This window comes from Trichomycterus rosablanca, chromosome 15, assembly GCF_030014385.1.
Source record: "Trichomycterus rosablanca isolate fTriRos1 chromosome 15, fTriRos1.hap1, whole genome shotgun sequence".
Taxonomy (NCBI): domain Eukaryota; kingdom Metazoa; phylum Chordata; class Actinopteri; order Siluriformes; family Trichomycteridae; genus Trichomycterus; species Trichomycterus rosablanca.
Window position 1 is genome coordinate 22,537,662 of NC_086002.1, and position 21,662 is coordinate 22,559,323.

The 21,662-nt window shown below is 34.1% G+C and overlaps 1 protein-coding gene across 5 annotated transcripts; it reads left to right on the forward strand.

Moving 5' to 3' along the window:
- Window positions 1–1,680: 1,680 nt before the first annotated feature.
- Window positions 1,681–11,418, forward strand: LOC134329422 (uncharacterized). 5 transcript variants are annotated; one of them, XM_063010682.1, is made up of 10 exons: window positions 1,681–1,720; window positions 3,854–4,091; window positions 7,819–7,896; window positions 8,322–8,390; window positions 8,530–8,586; window positions 8,727–8,789; window positions 8,907–8,963; window positions 9,066–9,286; window positions 9,408–9,567; window positions 11,265–11,409. In XM_063010682.1, coding segments are annotated over exons 3-10 (705 nt in total). In that variant the 5' UTR covers window positions 1,681–1,720; window positions 3,854–4,091; window positions 7,819–7,820; the 3' UTR covers window positions 11,267–11,409. The 5 variants fall into 5 exon arrangements, with proteins under 5 accessions (XP_062866752.1, XP_062866751.1, XP_062866749.1 ...); XM_063010681.1 differs by lacking the exon at window positions 1,681–1,720 and adding an exon at window positions 6,788–6,875 and having other exon boundaries at window positions 4,006–4,091; XM_063010679.1 differs by lacking the exons at window positions 1,681–1,720; window positions 3,854–4,091 and adding exons at window positions 6,671–6,875; window positions 6,953–7,119 and having other exon boundaries at window positions 9,069–9,286; window positions 11,265–11,418.
- The last annotated feature ends 10,244 nt before the right edge of the window (window positions 11,419–21,662 follow it).

Below are 21,662 nucleotides of genomic sequence, written 5' to 3' on the forward strand. Positions count from 1 at the left end.
CAGCAGTCAGGTCGGCAGTCTTACCCATGAATGCAGTTTTGAGTAATGAACCAGGCTGGGAGTTTTTAAAAGCCTCAGGAATCTTTTGCAGGTGTTTAGAGTTAATTCGTTGATTCAGATGATTAGGTTAATAGCTCGTTTAGAGAACCTTTTCATGATATGCTAATTTTTTGAGATTTTCATGAGCTGTATGCCAAAATCATCAGTATTAAAACAATAAAAGACCTGAAATATTTCAGTTGGTGTGCAATGAATCTAAAATATATGAAAGTTTATTTTTTATCATTACATTATGGAAAATAATGAACTTTATCACAATATGCTAATTTTTTGAGAAGGACCTGTATTTACTAGACTGAACACCCTGAGGAGGGCGGCGGGAAAGTGTGAAAGTGACTGCACGCGCTAGCAGTCTCGCGCAGTTTGAGGGTATAAAAAGCCGTTTTTAACCCTCAGTTCGTTATTTCTGGCTTTAAGGAGTTTACCAGAGCAGAGTTTAGAGGTAAGAAATAAATAAAATAAAACACAAGATATGAAAAATTAATATGTTATAATGGGTGACAAAACAATATAATATACCGGTATATTAATCAGAATAAAATAAATCTTTTTAGATTAACCAGGTTAACTTGAGTTAGCTTTGAGGCTAACACAGATGGATTGTTGTGGTAAATAAAATACCAAACAATATTTTTCATTTTCAGTTTGAGAGGAACAACATTATTAAACGTTTAATATTTTATTAATTCTCGAAATATATAATTCAGAGGAGTTGATTCCTCTACACCGATCGCCAGAGGAGTCGATTCCTCTACGCCGATTACTGTTGTTATTGTAAAGTGTAACGGAATCGTGGATCCCGCTTTGGTCCGCGATGCGTGGTGCCGTGGTTAACATCGAGTCGACTCAGAGTCGTGATTTATTAGTTGACCATCGAGCACCAACAAAACGGAACACTGTAAATTCTCTTAAGCTCTAAGATGTTCAGTAGTAAAACATTAGGCACAGTTTAAACACACACTTTAAACTAAATGTCCAACGTGTCTGACTCCAACAGGCTAAACAGCTGGGCTGCTCACGTTCAGCACAATATCACTGACATATACTGGACAATTACCATTTAAACAAGAACTTAACACATTACCGACATTTCTTAAAGCTTAATTACGTGCCACTACTTTATAAAGTTCAACAACATGAAAGACTCACCTCATCTGATAACAGAGGAGGACAAATCCACGACCATCCCCCGTTCTGCTCCCACACGTGGACTAACTGTTTACAGCTCACTGCAGACAAGAACCGCCTACTTTCAGAGAAAGATCTGACTGACACTTTCCTCGGTCAGGTTTGTGATTAAACATCAGTAAATGATGTGTAATTTATTTTAGAATCCAGTTCTTTTGTGGATTCAATACCTGAGCCTTTTAGTAGAATGTTTCCGCACACTACCATAAAATGCTGTTGGGTAGTCCACAGTGATTTCACATTCTCAAAATTTTAAGTTTAATCTTAAAATAATTATTTTAATCTTGAAATATTATGACTCTGTTCTTGAAATACTTGAGTTATAACTTAAATAGTGAAGTTCTACAATTATGTTCTACAGTAACAGAGCATGACATAAGTAATACTATAGTTTTTGTTATAATTAATATATTTCTCTTAAAACAGATTTCCAATTCTGTGATTATCCTGTGAAGTTTTTCATCTGCATCCAGTAAGTAACCATTGTCAAGATGGAACAGAAGACTGTTTAAAACATTTATTTTATGTTTCATGTTTGGTCTTTTTAAATTCTCAGTATGGCTTTGACAACACCCTCATATTGGACAATAAGAAGAAAATCCAAAGCCAGAGTTAATGAACAATTAATTTCTGTCTATGTAAATGAACTGGGCTGTGGGAGTCCATATCAAAGGCAGGAACAAAATACTGAGGAAATTGAAGACTGTTTGTCCAATGAGGACAACGAGGAATTTTTTGATGCCTTTGAACTCACAGAAACAGAATCAGACACAGACTCAGATTCAGAAGTCCAAGCCTCTCTGCATAGTAGACTGGCATCATGGGCTGTTGAGCAAAATGTTACACATTCTGCTTTAAACAGTCTCCTAAAGATCCTGGCAGATTACCACCCAAAACTCCCTCATGATGCAAGAACATTGCTTGGAATTGTTCGTTCTACAAAAATGACCTGCAAAGATATTGCTGGGGGACAGTATTACCATTTTGGTGTGCTTGAAGCTATTACACATCTCTTAGAAGAACACAAGCATGTCATAAAAGAAACACACCTTCTGAACCTCCAGGTCAATATTGATGGTTTACCTTTATTCAAGAGTTCCACCACACAGTTTTGGCCAATTCTAGGAATTATTGAAAATCTTCCAAAACATGACCCAGTCATAATAGGTTTGTTTTGTGGCAACCAAAAACCAGGATCCCTGGATGCCTTCCTAGAAGATTTTGTGTCAGACATTTCTAATCTGGAAAAAGGATTTAATTACAAAGGAGATTTCCTGTACTTAAGGCTGTGCACAGTAGTTTGTGATGCTCCGGCATGTGCCTTTGTGAAAAACATAAAAGGTCACTCTGGCTATAGTGGCTGTGGGAAATGTACCCAAGAGGGGAAGTATATTGAGAATCGAGTTGTTTTTCCTGAAATTGATGCTTTACTGAGAACAGATGAGTCATTCAGGGCTCAAATAGATGAAGAACATCATCATGGTCCCACACCACTGCAAAGAACATCACTGAAAATGGTAACAGGCTTTCCATTAGACTATATGCACCTTGTGTGCCTTGGTGTTATGCGCAGGCTCCTTTTGTTGTGGCTACGGGGTCCTTTGTCCTGCAGACTGCCTGCCTCTACTGTTGACAACCTTTCAAGCAGACTTCAGCAAATCCGTAAAAATGTTCCCTTGGAATTCTCGCGACAACCAAGGTCTGTAAGAGAGTTAGACAGGTGGAAAGCTACTGAGTTCCGGCAGTTTTTGTTGTACAGTGGGCCTGTTCTTTTAATAGCACACTCATTACAACAGCATACCAAAACTTTCTTCTACTTTTTGTGGGAGTGTTCATTTTATCCAGCAAACAGCTACTCCGAGACCATCTTGAGTATGCTAATGACATTTTGGTTTTATTTGTGAAACACTTTCAAGAGCTCTATGGGGAAAAGTTCATGTCTTACAATGTACACAACCTTGTTCACTTGGCACAAGATGTAAAAATACATGGTGCACTCGATAATTTCAGTGCATTTAAATTTGAATCTTTCCTTCACCAGATTAAAAAGCTAATTAGAAAACCTGGCTTCCCACTCAGTCAGGTCATTAGAAGACTGTCAGAGAGGCCCAAAAAACTGAATCGAAATAGGAAAAGAATGGGATTATACAAAGTTCATGCATGTGGTCCACTTCCCAGGTCCATCCAAACAGCCAGTCAGTATCACGAACTGAGGACACAGAGTTTCTCATTGAGATTAGATGAAGCCAACAGCTTTATTTACATCAACAACAAAGTTGCCAGAGTGAAAAATATTTTCTCCCATGGAAATGAGGTCTACATTGTATACTGCTGTTTTCTCGAACAGGAATCATTCTTCGAATACCCTCTTTCCTCAGCCACACTTGGCATCTACTTAATAGACAAGGTCTCAGGGGCCACTGAATATTGCAAATTTTCAGAAGTTCAACAGAAGGCATTTGTTTTGCCATATAAGATGAAATTTGTATCTTTTCCCCTTCTGCATACCAGTTCATGAGAAATTTGCTACCAGAACCTCCCTTTTCATCCCCACTGAGTTTTTTTAAATTTTCTTCTTCATAATCAAGTTTATTTTTTTTTATAGTTTTCATGACATATGAGTAGCATGATAGATCCCTGTATGATAGGAATGTACCTACTGGTTGAATTTGTGGATGAGGGAACAACAAGCCCGGTGGCAGCAGAGTGGTAACATGAGGGCATATCATGGTGGCCTCCATACACAGACAAAGCCAAACTTCTAAAAAGTATCCGAGGCAGTGAGGTCCCAAATGTGAGCAGAGGATGGACACAGCACCAAGCTCGTATCCTTTACAGCTCAGGTAATCTAAAATGTATAAGAATATTGATTAGATAAACATTATCTATATTATGTACATTATACAGTACAGACCAAAAGTTTGGACACACCCTTCTCATTCAAAGAGTTCATGACTTATTTTCATGACTATGAAAATTGTAGATTCACACTGAAGGCATCAAAACTATGAATTAACACATGTGGAATTATATACTTAACAAAAAAGTGTGAAACAACTGGAAATATGTTTTATATTATAGTAGCCACCTTTTGCTTTGATTACTGCTTCGCACACTCTTGGCATTCTCTTGATGAGCTTTAAGAGGTAGTCACCTGAAATGGTTTTCACTTCTCAGGTGTCCCCTGTCAGGTTTAATAAGTGGGATTTCTTGCCTTATAAATGGGGTTGGGACCATCAGTTGTGTTGTGCAGAAGTCAGGTGGATACACAGCTGATAGTCCTACTGAATAGACTGTTAGAATTTGTATTATGGCAAGAAAAAAAGCAGCTAAGTAAAGAAAAACGAGTGGCCATCATTACTTTAAGAACTGAAGATCAGTCAGTCCGAAAAATTGGGAAAATTTTGAAAGTGTCCCCAAGTGCAGTCGCAAAAACCATCAAGCGCTACAAAGAAACTGGCTTACATGAGGACCACCCCAGGAAAGGAAGACCAAGAGTCACCTCTGCTGTGGAGGATAAGCTCATACGAGTCACCAGCCTCAGAAATCGCAGGTTAACAGCAGCTCAGATTAGAGACCAGGTAAATGCCACACAGAGTTGTAGCAGCAGACACATCTCTAGAACAACGGTTAAGAGGAGACTGTGTGCATCAGGCCTTCATGGTAAAATAGCTGTTAGGAAACCTCTGCTAAGGACAGGCAACAAGCAGAAGAGACTTGCTTGGGCTAAAGAACACAAGGAATGGACATTAGACCAGTGAAAATCTGTGCTTTGGTCTGATCAGTCCAAATTTGAGATCTTTGGTTCCAACCACCGTGTCTTTGTGCGGCGCAGAAAAGGTGAACGGATGTACTCTACTGCAAAGCAGTAATCAAAGCAAAAGGTGGCTACTATAATATAAAACATATTTTCAGTTGTTTCACACTTTTTTGTTAAGTATATAATTCCACATGTGTTAATTCATAGTTTTGATGCCTTCAGTGTGAATCTACCATTTTCATAGTCATGAAAAAAAATAACAATCTTTGAATGAGAAGGTGTGTCCAAACTTTTGGTCTGTACTGTATGTACAGTCATGTGAAAAAGTAAGTACACCCTCTTTGAATTCTATGGTTTTGTGTGTTCAGACATAATAAAAACCATCTATTTCTTATCAGGTCTTAAAATTACATAAATACAGTCTCAGATAAACAATAATGCATAATAAATTACACTCATTCATTCATTTGTATAAAAACACTAGACCAAAATAGAAAAAGCAGTATGTGAAAAAATAAGTACACCCCATGAATGAATAGCATGTAGAATCTCATTTATTAGTAATAAGTTGTAGTAATGGTTTTCTGTATGACTTTATCAGTCTCTAACATCGTTCTGGAGGAATTTTACTCCACTCTTCTTTACAACATTACTTCAGTTCACTGAGGTTTGTGTCCATTCATTTGTAAATGATCTCAAATTTTACTCTAGAATACTTTGGTTTCAAGAGGAGTTCATGGTCGACTCAACGGCTGTAATCTGTCCAGATCCTGTGACTGTAACACAAACCCCTAATCATCACCCCTTCACCACCATGATTGACAGTTTGTATGGGGTGTTTGTGCTGATATGCTGTGTTTGTTTTTTGTCAGATGTGCCATTGTGAATTTTGGCCAAATATCTCAATTTTGGTTTCGTCTGTCCACAGGACATTGTTCCAGAAATCTTGTGGTTTATTTCAGATGCAACTTTGCAAACTTAATCTGTTTTGTCATGTTCATTTTAAAGAGAGAACATTTTCTTTCAGAAACCCTTCCAGCAGGCCAAACTTGTTCAGTCTTTTTGTTTTAGTTGAACAGTCATTAAATTGAACATTTAACATGCTAACCGTAACCTGTAGAGTCTTAGATGAAGCTCTTGGATGTTTTGCAATTTCTCAGAGCATTGCACAGTCTGATCTCATGGTGAACTTGCAGGGACGTCTACTACTGGGAAGCTGCCTTGAATGTTTTCCACTTGTAAATGATCTTTCTTACTGTAGAACGATGAACTTCAGATTTGGAAATGGCTTTATAACCCTTCCCAGAATAATCAGCAGGAACAATTCTTTGTCTAAGATCATTGTTGATGTCTTTCCTACTTGGTATTGTGTTTACACACACCTGAATGGTCCAGACCACAATAAGTGCCAAAACTTCTGATTTTATAGACGTGATCACACTTACTAATCATCAGTTAATCAAGATCATTTGATTAGCAGAACCTGACTGATAAATACCCTCTTAATTCCTTTAGAAACAGTAAGGGTGTACTTATTTTTTCACACACTGCTTTTTGTATTTTGATCTAGTTTTTTATATAAATAATGAGATGGTGTAATTTCTTATGTGTTACTGTCTATCTGAGGTTGTATTTATATAATGGTAAGACCTGATGAAGAACAGATGATTTATATTATGTCCTGATACATAAAAACATAAAATTCAAAGAGGGTGTACTTACTTTTTCCCATGACTGTATATTATGCATTTAATTGTCTGCATGCAAAATATATTACAGATTGTTTGGACAAGGTCGTCCAGAAATGGAGAATATCCTGCGAGACCTCGGATTTAAATTCAGACAATGATTCCCCACGAAAACGAAAGTAATTTTATAACATGTCACACAACATTGTGTAGTACTTCATGAAGATTTCTATTTGATTTTTCTTTTACTTTTTAGACCTAAAAAGCCATTTGAATTTATTGAAAAGTCTCAAGCAAAATGGCATCCCAGCCCTCAAAAACTGAATCTCAAAATGAAAAAGAAAACAGTGCATTCCCTACCACCACCACCAATACCACCACCACCACCTGCTGACCATCGAAATCCTGGAACAAACAGAAGTAGTACGTTTAGTGTATTTTTCTTCCCAAAAAAAAAACCAGTCCAAGATGTAACACTCTTTGCAACTTGAGCTGGACTAGATGGGTCTAAATGGCTGAAGGCTGAACAGATACATACATGCGCCTGGCATTTTTGTGACATCACCAAAAAACTAAAAAAAAAAAAAAAAAAAAAAAAAAAAAGACCCTCAGCCTTATTTTGATAAAATAATAATAAAAATACATTTTGAATCTTGTTTATATACTTATACCACCTTATAGGGCCCCTTAAATTTTAGGAAACACAATAGCTCAGAAGACTTAAATCTTTTCATTCCATTGCCTGAATAAAATATAGTTTGAAAGACTGGGAAAAGCCTGGCAAATCTTTAAAACACAACACTGGCTTTAAAGCTTATGATATTTCACATTTCCACAAGTATTACTGGGCGTTTATTAGAAATCTCATACTGAAGATTGTTAATATTCACTATAATTAGTTAGATACTGTTAAGAATGTGTTTGTTAAACTGTTTGAGGACTAAGCAGTGCAAAGCTAGTCTATAATAATATAACCAATGCCCAGAGAAAAATAAAATCATTTTTTTTCAGTTCCATCATATTTATAGAAGCTTAGTATTTCAAACATCACGCATAAACGCATATTGAAAAAAGCAGGTTTTTAAAATGGACAGTGTACTTACCAAATTATGATTTTTTTAGTGATGTCACAGGATGAGTGCTTCCAGACAAATGTTCAGGGATACTCGGATGAAACCTCCTTCCCAGAATCTAGACAAGGTAAAGTTCATTGAAAATGAAGAAATTAAATATATAAAAACATTACAACACTTTCCAAAAAAGTTGGGATGCTGGGCAACATATAAATAATAACAGAATACAATGATGTGCAAATTATTTACATTGTATTTTTAATTGAAAATAGTACCAAGAAAACATATCAAATGTTGAAACTGAGATATTCTCCTACTAATTAATAAAACAAGTTTAACATATTTAAATAAATTCAATTAAGCAATGGAACAAAAATGTTTCATGCTGTGGAAAAGACTAGATTTAAGAGAGCTTACAGTATTTTTTTCCTTTTATCCTGTCCAACTAATAAAAGTTCTGAAGTGCAGTTTTAATTTCAGTCCACAATAAAACAAACTTAGAATAACAAATTTAAATTATGAATATAGTACATATCTATTTCTTTTTTTCAGTGATGGCAAAGGCCCAGTCCTATCAGGGAAGAATTCAGGATGCTTGGTTCACTGAACCAACACAGCAGAGTAAAATCACATTTGTCATATATGCTATTCATAGAAACCCCCTGCTTGATAAGTATTTATCAAAACAAATAGAGAAATATACATAACCTTACAAATTCATAAAAAGTTTAATCACCCATGCATAATTATTTGCTTTCAGTGATGTCACAAATCCAATTGCTCAGTCAAGATGGACAGTCCACCATCACAGAACAAAGTAAGGTTTCTCTACAGTCATTAACATTACAATTAACTAAAATGTTTCTTAATAATTTAATAGAAAATTTCACTATAGATCTTCAGCATGTTTAAGAAGACAAACTTAAATCTTACCAAGTGCTTACCTTTCTCCTTAAGTGACAGAAGACAATCAAAGTGTTGGTTTGGAAAGCCACTGTGACATTCTGTCAGCAGGACCAGGTAAGATAACAGCACTGCACAAATTACAGTGACTTTATATTTGTGGTTAACCTCACTTATTATTGTTATACTTAAATACTTATGAGTAGACCAATATACTGTCCTTGGTGTTAATAGCTAACGCACCTAGAGTCCGTCTGCCTACAGGCCGACTAGTGCCGGGTCAATGCACACGTAAGTTTAAGTAAATTCTATTTTATAAAATTCTTAATTGTCTTATTTATTGATCTAATAAAGATGTGTGAATAACCATGATATTATTATGTGACTTCCCAGCAGCAGAGAGGGCCATCTTAGAGATGCTGGGGGAACTGCAGCTCCAGGTCCAGCATCTCACTTCTGTTATTACCCAAAGAGGCCCCTTTTTGGGTAACAGCAGCCTGAAGATGCCACCTGCACCAGCAGATAAAGAGGAAGAAGATGGACCACTGGAAAGCATTCAGGCCTTGAATGACTTTGAAGTCCATCTTCAAAACAAGATCTTCAAGCAAAAATTGGTAATTTACTGTACCTTACACACACACACACACACTATATATATATATATATATATATATATATATATATATATTGTACATTGCATGTACATTACTTACAGAATATTTTTGTCAACTTCAGGTGTCAAAACTGTCACTGGTTGGGGGGCAAACACTTAAAAAAACAGTGTGGCGGATTTGTGGCAAAGTGTTTGCTCCTCAACTAGCTGTGCAGTTGAACTGGTGTGGCAGAGGAGAGAAAACGGCCATCAAAAACACACACCTGAAAGACACAATTGTCTGTAAGTATAAACATTTTTGTCAACAATTTTTAGTTCTGTATATTGACTTAAGATATCTTGTTTGTGCACCTTCTAGTCCACTAGACCATAATCAGTAGTCATTTTCTAACCACAGGATCATTGCTGGATGGATATTTTTGTGATCTTCCATTGATTAACAGAGTACAGTAGTCTTTATATGGTGTATAGGCTGTAGTCTTTAATCCTAGATGAATGCCTTACCATTCTCATGTGGAATTGTTTAATATGCCAAAAATTCATAGCTCTATCAAAAGATGACAAGCTATTGCAGTCTAATGGCATTAACCCTCCTGTTGTCTTCGGGTCAAAATGACCCGCCACTGTGTTAAAACCCCCCAAAAAATCCACTAAATGCTATTTTTTTACCTTGAAATTTTATGACTTTTCCTAGATTGGCCCCAACAATAGAAAAAGTGAAATGTTGCTTTTATTCACATTTCCATGTAAGCTGTACAAAAAAAGGTACAAAGGTAGTCTTCGGGTCAAAATGACCCGTGAGGCAAATAGAGTTGAAATCAAGGTCACAGAGTTATTTACAACCCACAGAATGTTACAATGTTTTAGTTGTGTCTCAGATCAAAAAGTAGAAGCGCAAAACTATAAAACTCCTTTCTCTCTCTCTCGTGTGTTTGTGTGTGTGTTATACCAAGATCAGTATAAGACCAACTCCTATCTCTTTGAATGGGGAGATGTCTATTTCTCCGAAACTACCGATAATTACCGATAGAAATACATGTTTGAAATCACTGGTAAAATCTGCTGAAAATGGCGTACCTTACCTTTGCTCTTGGATTAATATAAAAGAAAAAAAAATTATATTCGTCTGGCTATTAAGCATGCGCATCGCTCATCCATAACGTGAGACAAGACTACGATAGGCCCATATTTCCCTCTTTGACACCTTTACTAATATACTGATTGGTTCTTTCTATTCAGGGGCGGGACTTAGAGAAATAGAGACAGATATGGTGACGGTCCGTGTATGGTCCGTGTATAAAAAAGAAAAAAAAAGGACGGTGATATTTGTTCAACACGTCACTAATGAACACAGTTAATGAATGTGAATGAGGGGTTTGAGGCCGACCCCTGTGTTCTCCTCAGTCATACAGATTCAATGTGTCTATTCTCCTGTCACTTACACCACGTGTTCCTCTTTATATTATAAACACACCTCACATCACTCTGAGTTTGAGATAATCCACTGATGATCTACTGACTAACTTGGTGCTTCGATTGCTTTAACTTCAGTTAACTTTAATAAAACTTCTAACTTTACTTTACACTAATAAAACTATTAGGAAAAACAGACAGTAACACTATGACACTATATATATATATATATATATATATATATATATATATATATATATATATATATATATATATATATATATATATATAGTTTTATTAGTGTAAAGTTAGAAGTGTACTATTTGACACAGATTGACCTGGTCCACCTGATTTACCTGTTAAACAGCCTATGTGAATAATTAGACATCTGATGACAAATTTGGAGGAATATTAGTTGTGTTAGCTGATTACTCATTTGGTTGGTTGACTAATCAGAATGTTATTCAAAATATTAAATGTTGTAAATGTCTCAGTTAATATTTTGTATTGTGATTACACAAGAGAAACACAGCACCTTGTAATGATATTTTTTGTCTTTCTTTTAGGACACAGGAGCAGTCGTTTTATGAGTTTTTGCAACCATCTTTAAGAATGGAAAAGAAAGTTCAAGGAAGATATATTTTGTACATTTACTGGTAAACTGTTTGTAATCTTGTTTTAATGTATTGTCACAAAAAATAATGTTATTTAAACATTTGTAATATTATACAGTAAAATAAAATGGCTACATGTGTATTCGTCTTTATTTTACCCATTTTCTTGATTACACATAATCAACACACATTGTGTAAGAACAACACATTGTGTGTGTTAATTATCCTAACACGGTCGGTGTGCAAAAACAGGATGACACATTTACTGTGTTTAAATCAACACAGTATGTGTCGTCCCTGAGCACACTCCTCACATGTGTTGAAATTCCACACAGTGTGTGTCGTTTTTAACACATGACTTTTTAGAGTGTAGTTTTTACATTTATTTTATGTTTTATATATATAATAGTTTATGTATATATAAATACTTGTAAATATGTTCTGTTTTTTTAAAGTTAAGGCTAAGTTAGTAGTATGTAAGTTATTATATATTTATTTGTGTATGTTAAAATAAGAAAAATTTTATATCAAATGTTTTACATAATTTTGCAATTTTTTTTTAAATTTTTAATTCCTAATAAAAGTTTATTGTTAAACCTTTCATAATTTGAACTCAGTTTTGCTAAAAGACAAAACACAAAATAAAAATAAAACATTAAAACAAGACTGTGATAGAAGTAGTACAGAATTCATGTCGCCGAAAGGGAGTTTGGAAAATACATCGCGGAGACATCGGATGAAAGTCGTAGAAGGGGAAGCTGGACGTAGGTATGTCGGAAAATACGTCGCGGATACACCGGATCAGCGTCGTTTTAAGGGCGCTTTTTCATCAAAGCTACGTAGTGCCAATGTGCAAACGACATAAATACTATGTAACGCCAACCATTCCAAGTAGGGAGCAGCGACGTAGCAGCGACGTATTTGTGCTGTCTGGGTAGTGGTGTGTGATACTGCAGAATCTGGTATCAATCCGATACCAAGTAAATACAGGACCGGTATTGATCTGATGCAGATACTTTTTAATGATTAAGGTTTATGCATCATCAAATTGCTAAATCTGAATGAATTTTTATGACTTTTAGGTGTATTCTTGTAATACATACATTTTTGTAAGTAGCTGCTCTCAGTAGGGTTGTAGATAAATTCAGATATACAGTACAGGCCAAAAGTTTGGACACACCAGTCAAAAGTTTGGACACACCTTCTCTTCAATGTTTTTTCTTGATTATTTTTATTTTCTACATTGTAGATTAATACTGAAGACATCCAAACTATGAAGAATTGTGTAGTGAACCAAAAAGTGTTAAACAAACCAGAATATGTTTTATATTTTACCAACTCTACCTCTGCACAACCCAACTGATGGTCTCAAACACATTAAAAAAGCAACAAATTCCAAAAATTCACTCTAGACAAGGCGCAAACATTCATTGAAAACCATTCCAGGTGGAAACCTAATAAAGCTGGTTGAGAAAATTTCAAAGAGTGTGCAAATCTGTCATTAAAGCAAAAGATGCTACTTTGAAGAATCTAAAATATAAAACATATTCTGGTTTGTTTAACACTGTTTTGTTTACTACATAATTCCATATGTGTTCCTTCATAGTTTGGATGTCTTTAGTATTAATCTACAATGTAGAACATTTAAAAAAATTAAGAAAAAACACAGGAATGAGAAGGTGTGTCCAAACTTTTGGCCTGTACTGTATAAAGCTCAGATCTCTTGTTTATGATGCTTTACTTTCTTACAACATTATCATCAACTCATACCATGTAGTTGTGTTTGCTGGGTAAATACATTTGTACAATTTTAATAGTGACCGAATACACTGTAAATTCCATGCATTATTGCATTGAATATGTTGTATGATTAAGTTAGAGTTGATTGCATAATAAAGGGATGCTGTGATTGGTTAATGAACATGCTAATTTGCTATTGGTTGAATTATGCAGACGTGTGCATACAGTGGGTGGGACATAAGGGAAAGTTGTTGGTATAATGGTGGAATAGTAATGTGATATGTAAATGTGCTGATGTTGAATAAAATACGCTTAAACGCCAATAACTCATTGAAGTCATTGATACTGTATACACCCCAACCACGAAAACCACTGAATTTTGGCAGAATTAATTTAAAGCAAAACTCAAGAAAGTTTAACAGAACATGTGGCACTTTTAGCACTTTAATGATCTGCTCAACCATTAGTTTCAATCAAAATATTTGGGTAAAATAAGCTGCCTTTAAATCATATCTTTGATCGGTGTGAAAGACATGCTTCCCTCTGATCGATTTTAGAAAAAAATTCATGTCATTTTATTTTGTAGTAACGAGTAACAAATTTACATACGGTAAATGTATCGGAGAAAAAGTACACCTTTTCTTTAGGAAATGTAGTAAAGTGAAAGTAAAAGTTAATTAATATATTCCAGTAAAGTACAGATACTCCAAAAAACTACTTAAGTACTGTAATGAAGTATTAATACTTCGTTACTATACACCCCTGATTCTTGGTTGGTTTTAGGAAGGTCAATCATTAAATTCAGCAGATATTGAATAGCAAATGCACAGTAAGCAGCAGCTTTTCTTCGGTTTCTACTACATTAAGATCATCATGTTTAACAGAGAAACACATTTAACTTACACTGCACAACACCATGTCTCCTTTACTTATTTTTAATCAGGTAAGATACAAATACATGTTAATTTTTTTTTTTTTTATATTTTACTATTAAAAATTGTTAGTTTTTAAAATAACATTAATATCTGGGTCCCACTTTAAAATAAGGCTCCCTTTATGAAGGGTTTATAAAGGGTTTATAAAGGGTTAACAAACTGTTTGTTAAGGGTTATTAAATAGGTTGTAAATGCCTTATAAGTCATTAATAAGCTGTTATAAAGCATGAATAGAAAGCGCAACCAGTGTCGCTTGCCAAATAGTGATCCTACATCATTGCAAAATAGTGAACCCACATCAATCTGTAATGTTAAACCTCAGATCTTGTCAGATACTTATCTAGCTTTGTCTTCTCGATCAGTCAGCATTAAACCTGTCAGCGTCATCACATGTTAATAAGTTTAACCATTTAACCACCATGTTTAACCATTTAACCACCAACAGGATGCCTTTTTTAGTCATTAAAAATAATGTGGCGAACATCAACATATGAAATGACTAAATTCACATTCTAAGGTCTTATTTATTTTTACCTTGACATTTTCAGCATACTGACATCTTCCTCATGGTTGCCACAGGTTCTGGTTTGCTGCAGGTCACTCTCAGATATCTGTGACCTATCTAAACCATCTTAAACTTATTTTAAAGTGTAACACACTTCACCATTTGTTAATGAGTTATTAACATTTATAACTGCAAAAAAGGAGCCTTATTTTAAAGTGTAACACACTTCACCATTTGTTAATGAGTTATTAACACTTATAACTGTAAAAAAGGAGCCTTATTTTAAAGTGTAACACACTTCACCATTTGTTAATGAGTTATTAACACTTATAACTGTAAAAAAGGAGCCTTATTTTAAAGTGTAACACACTTCACCATTTGTTAATGAGTTATTAACACTTATAACTGTAAAAAAGGAGCCTTATATTAAAGTGTAACACACTTCACCATTTGTTAATGAGTTATTAACACTTATAACTGCAAAACAGGAGCCTTATTTTAAAGTGTAACACACTTCACCATTTGTTAATGAGTTATTAACACTTATAACTGCAAAACAGGAGCCTTATATTAAAGTGTAACACACTTCACCATTTGTTAATGAGTTATTAACACTTATAACTGCAAAACAGGAGCCTTATTTTAAAGTGTAACACACTTCACCATTTGTTAATGAGTTACTAACACTTATAACTGCAACACAGGAGCCTTATATTAAAGTGTAACACACTTCACCATTTGTTAATGAGTTATTAACACTTATAACTGCAAAACAGGAGCCTTATTTTAAAGTGTAACACACTTCACCATTTGTTAATGAGTTATTAACACTTATAACTGCAAAACAGGAGCCTTATTGTAAAGTGCAAAACACATAATTTATTTACAAACATTATTACAAACAATAACATTTAGCTAATATAAGAAATACAATCTAAAATGCACACTGAAAAAGTTTTTGTCTTTGAACAAATGTCCAATGAACAAAAGTGGCCCATCAGTATGACAAGAGCCAAGCCAGGATGACCATTCGAGTACTCTTCTTCTGGCATTCCAACTTCTTCAGACAGTTCAGTTCTTGTTTCTCCTTGTTAAGCAATGTTGCAGTATGGGTTATATCAGAGGCTGAGCCTTAAAAAAAACAAGAGTTATAACAATTAGAATGACAGAACATCTACTGTCTAATTCGATATCATGTATTAATTAAGCCAAAATCAGTTCTCAATTCAGAATCAGTTCTGACTCAGAAACCCTAATTTAAACTCAACAAAAAAATTCCAGAATCAATCCATTCTCAAGATTTTAGCAATATAAAATAGCAAAAATACAATATATATATATGTACATACATACATACAAACCAGAATATGTTTTGTATTTTAGATTCTTCAAAGTAGCCATCTTTTGCTTTAATGACAGATTTGCACACTCTTTGAAATTTTCTCAACCAGCTTTATTAGGTCTCCATCTGGAATGGTTTTCAATGAATGTTTGCGCCTTGTCTAGAGTGAATTTTTGGAATTTGTTGCTTTTTTAATGTGTTTGAGACCATCAGTTGGGTTGTGCAGAGGTAGAGTTGGTAAAATATAAAACATATTCTGGTTTGTTTAACACTTTTTGGTTCACTACATAATTCTTCATAGTTTGGATGTCTTCAGTATTAATCTACAATGTAGAAAATAAAAATAATCAAGAAAAAACATTGAAGAGAAGGTGTGTCCAAACTTTTAGCCTGTACTGTATATATATATATATATATATATATATATATATATATATATATATATATATACATATATAGCTATATAAATAAATTAGACTTAAATTTAAAAGAAACATAATCGGTAGCAATTGTAAATGCAACTCCTATTGTTATGATGTCAAGCTTGTACCAATAGAAGAACTCTTTTGGTGCTTTATAGAAACCTTTTGTCATGCAAAAGGTTCTTTGAAGGTTTCATGGTTCAAAAACAACAATAATAGTAGTAATAATAATATTAGAGATTATATTTAGATTTTGTTTAAATGCATTGTATTTAATTGTATAGTTTTCATCGTGATTCTTTGTGATATACAACAATATTGGGCCTGTATCTTGATTGGAGCTCAAAATATATCTTTCATTCGAACTGATTCTCTTCTATAGTGTCTGACAGGTGTGAACACCAAGTTTGAACCAGGTATATGGTAAAAATGATTCGTTTTGGCAATTTAACTCATTCTGTAATCATAAATGCATACATATATAACTTATTTTTTTACAGATCTATGCTAAAAAATGTGGAGTATTATCAGGTAACCTAAATTAAACTGTAATTATTACTGCATGTATATACACTTGTTACATATTATTAGTTTTGACTATGTTTCGGTTGACTATGTACATGCACTGATTTACAATTAAACTAATTTGCAAGCTGGATGCTACACAGCCACGTAAGGTGAGGTAACGTTAGATTATCGGAATAGTTGAATTAGCTGATAAATCGACATAAAAATAACGTAAAACTTACTTTTTCGCTCATCTGTTGAAGCCTTTGAAACTGGCAGCAGAGGAACACGATTCTTTTCCATTTACATCATCCATAACTCTGCTTTAATCAGCTGCCAAACCCGGGTGAGACGATAGCGCGCGGATCAGTAAGTCTGCCTGTGATTGGATGTTTGTATAACATCGTCTGTGATTGGATGTTTGCGTCCTAGCGCCAAAATCTTTCGTTTGTTTTTTTTCTCGCCTAAATCGGCAACAAGCAGATGGTACCATACAATCTCTGCTAAGATTCACCCACAAACAGGTAAGCACTCTTTAAAATAATATATTTGTCTCACCTGTAAACATGTATGATTTATTTAAACTGCAGGATAGATGCAATAAGCTCTGGTTTTCTCCCTCAGTCTAAAAACATGCCAGTTTGGTGAACTGAAGATATAAAATTGTCCATGAGTGTGTATGTAATCTTGTGTAAAGAGTAACTACCGTTCCTGTCATGACTGTAACCAAAAGTGAAAAATAAGATGTAAAAAATAAGAAATAAAATCTTAATAAATAAATCATGCTTATAAATACATAACTTTTTGTTCATATTTATAAATAAAAAGACAAAACACATTGTGTAAAATTTTGAAGTGGATACATGTACTAGAAATATACTAATAACAATATCATGTAGATGTTCACTTCATTAATTAAAAATATTTATGGGAATTATGTTTTTTAAATCTCTATTGTTATATTATTTTTTCATATGAGGGAATTCCATAACAAAAAATGCTGGAGACATCATTAGGGTTCTTTTGTGTATATTTATTCATAAATTAAATTACACCATGTACCTTATTACTATTGTGACAGTTTGAAGCAAGATTTCCTATATTTTCTGTAATTTGTGTACACTAAATTGATCATTCACCTTTTTTTAGGATGCATGAGGATGGTTTGGAAAAATGTGGAGAAGGAAGAAATGGGTCTTTGGAATGCTGGGAGTCGAAGACAAAAGATGGGTCACTTGGACATTAGTTCAAGGACAAAAAGCTTTTTCAGTGTGCATTTTCATAATGTATTTCTTATATTAGCTAAATGCTAAAGTTTGTAATAATGTTTGTAAATAAATTATGTGTTTTGCACTTTACAATAAGGCTCCTGTTTTGCAGTTATAAGTGTTAGTAACTCATTAACAAATGGTGAAGTGTGTTACACTTTAATATAAGGCTCCTGTTTTGCAGTTATAAGTGTTAATAACTCATTAACAAATGGTGAAGTGTGTTACACTTTAATATAAGGCTCCTGTTTTGCAGTTATAAGTGTTAGTAACTCATTAACTAATGGTGAAGTGTGTTACACTTTAAAATAAGGCTCCTGTTTTGCAGTTATAAGTGTTAGTAACTCATTAACAAATGGTGAAGTGTGTTACACTTTAATATAAGGCTCCTGTTTTGCAGTTATAAGTGTTAGTAACTCATTAACAAATGGTGAAGTGTGTTACACTTTAATATAAGACTCCTGTTTTACAGTTATAAGTGTTAATAACTCATTAACTAATGGTGAAGTGTGTTACACTTTAATATAAGGCTCCTGTTTTGCAGTTATAAGTGTTAGTAACTCATTAACAAATGGTGAAGTGTGTTACACTTTAATATAAGGCTCCTGTTTTACAGTTATAAGCGTTAATAACTCATTAACAAATGGTGAAGTGTGTTACACTTTAATATAAGGCTCCTGTTTTGCAGTTATAAGTGTTAATAACTCATTAACAAATGGTGAAGTGTGTTACACTTTAATATAAGGCTCCTGTTTTGCAGTTATAAGTGTTAATAACTCATTAACAAATGGTGAAGTGTGTTACACTTTAATATAAGGCTCCTGTTTTGCAGTTATAAGTGTTAATAACTCATTAACAAATGGTGAAGTGTGTTACACTTTAATATAAGGCTCCTGTTTTGCAGTTATAAGTGTTAATAACTCATTAACAAATGGTTAAGTGTGTTACACTTTAAAATAAGGCTCCTGTTTTGCAGTTATAATAATAATAATAATAATACATTTAATTTGTAATGCACTTTACATTTGTGTACAAATCTCAAAGTGCCAAAACAATGCAACATTTAACAAATAATTAACATACATACAAAACAACATACATACGCACCAACATATAAACATGTCAATCAAATAAAACCACAAATGGACTCAAATGCCAAAAAAATATTACTTTTCAAATTTAACCTAAATGCATCTATTGTGTGGGACTCCTTTATGAAAAGAGGAAGACTATTATTAGTTATAAGCATTAGTAACTCATTAACAAATGGTGAAGTGTGTTACACTTTAAAATAAGGCTCCTTTTTTGCAGTTATAAATGTTAATAACTCATTAACAAATAGTGAAGTGTGTAACACTTTAAAATAAGTTTAAGATGGTTTAGATAGGTCACAGATATCTGAGAGTGACCTGCAGCAAACCAGAACCTGTTGCAACCATGAGGAAGATGTCAGTATGCTGAAAATGTCAAGGTAAAAATAAATAAGACCTTAGAATGTGAATTTAGTCATTTCATATGTTGATGTTCGCCGCATTATTTTTAATGACTAAAAAAGGCATCCTGTTGGTTAAATGGTTAAACATGGTGGTTAAATGGTTAAACTTATTAACATGTGATGACGCTGACAGGTTTAATGCTGACTGATCGAGAAGACAAAGCTAGATAAGTACCTGACAAGATCTGAGGTTTAACATTACAGATTGATGTGGGTTCACTATTTTGCAATGATGTAGGATCACTATTTGGCAAGTGACACTCCGGTTGCCCTTTCTATTCATGCTTTATAACAGCTTATTAATGACTTATAAGGCATTTACAACCTATTTAATAACCCTTAACAAACAGTTTATTAACCCTTTTTAAACCCTTTATAAACCCTTTATAAAGGGAGCCTTATTTTAAAGTGGGACCAATATCTGTTTTGTTTATTAAATTAAAAAAATGAAAGGAACCATTTGTATCATGTTGTAAAACTCATTTAATTATTTCATTAAAACTAGTACAGAATGAAGCTGCATTTATGTGCATGGATTTAAAATCTTGTGTGTGTTTATTCTCATGAGCAGAAGAATAAAGTGCATCTGATAAAAGATGATGAGGAGACTGTCAGCACTACAGAAGAGTAAGAAATAAATCATAAACATAAACTTAAATCACCTGTATGGATAATGAAGATCAAATCAGCATAGAAGTGAAATGATTGTGTAAAGAAAATAATTACAGAACAGCAGGGTTAGTCATGTAAAACATCTGTTTTTATAAACCCAGTTAGTGCTGGACAATAATTCAATATCAATGTATATCATGATAGAAAATGTTTCAATAACGGTGATATGATTTTTAAACAAATTCGATCAATATACAGTACAATTCATCAGTGCGTGATGACGTACGCCACAGGCACAAAGCCAGTGCTCAGCGTTACCGCTCTGATTACACTCCGCTACCTACAACACGCTGGATATCAGCGGCAAAATGAGTTCATCAGGTGTGAGTGAATGAGCATCCAAAGTCAGGGGCGGAGTTCCCACAGGGACGCAATTCAACAGCGCACCTCAAGCAAGTAGTTCTCCACCAAAACAGTGCAGTAACACACTCAACATAAATGTCAACCACCAATTACAGAAAAAGTACTACTACTGAGTACTACTACTACTGAGTACTACTACTAATGAGTACTACTACTACTGAGTACTACTACTACTAAGTACGACTACTGAGTACTACTACTACTGAGTACTACTAATGAGTACTACTACTACTAAGTACTACTACTACAACTACTACTGAGTGCTACTACTGAATACTACTACTACTGAGTACTACTACTACTGAGTACTACTACAACTGAGTACGACTACTAAGTACTACTACTGAGTACTACTACTACTACTACTACTACTACTGAGTACTACTACTACTGAGTACTACTACTACTGAGTGCTACTACTACTACTGAGTACTACTACCACTGAGTACTACTACTACTACTGAGTACTGCTACTACTGAGTACTACTACTACTACGACTGAGTACTACTACTACTGAGTACTACTACTACTATGACTGAGTACTACTACTACTGAGTACTACTACTGCTACTGAGTACTACTACTGAGTATTACTACTACTAAGTACTACTACTGAGTACTACTACTACTGAGTACTACTACTACTACTACTGAGTACTACTACTGAGTACTACTACTGAGTACTACTACTGAGTACTACTACTACTACTGAGTACTAGTACTGAGTACTACTACTACTGAGTACTACTACTACTGAGTACTACTACTACTACTGAGTACTACTACTACTGAGTACTACTACTGAGTACTACGACTACTACTGAGTACTACTACTACTACTGAGTACTACTACTACAACTACTGAGTACTACTACTACTGAGTACTACTACTACTACTGAGTACTACTACTACTACAACTACTACAGAGTACTACCACTACTGAGTACTACTACTACTACTGAGTACTACTACTACAACTACTACTGAGTACTACTACTACTGAGTACTACTACTACTACTGAGTACTACTACTACTGAGTACTACTACTACTGAGTACTACTACTACTACTGAGTACTACTACTGAGTACTACTACTGA

Bases quoted from the DNA above. Each gene is read 5' to 3' on its own strand.
- LOC134329422 (XM_063010678.1), top strand. From the start codon at position 6,739: ATGACTGTATATTATGCATTTAATTGTCTGCATGCAAAATATATTACA. The intron at 8,587-8,726 runs GTAAGGTTTCTC...TTTCTCCTTAAG, and splicing joins GTCCACCATCACAGAACAAA to TGACAGAAGACAATCAAAGT. The intron at 8,790-8,906 runs GTAAGATAACAG...TGGTGTTAATAG, and splicing joins CATTCTGTCAGCAGGACCAG to CTAACGCACCTAGAGTCCGT.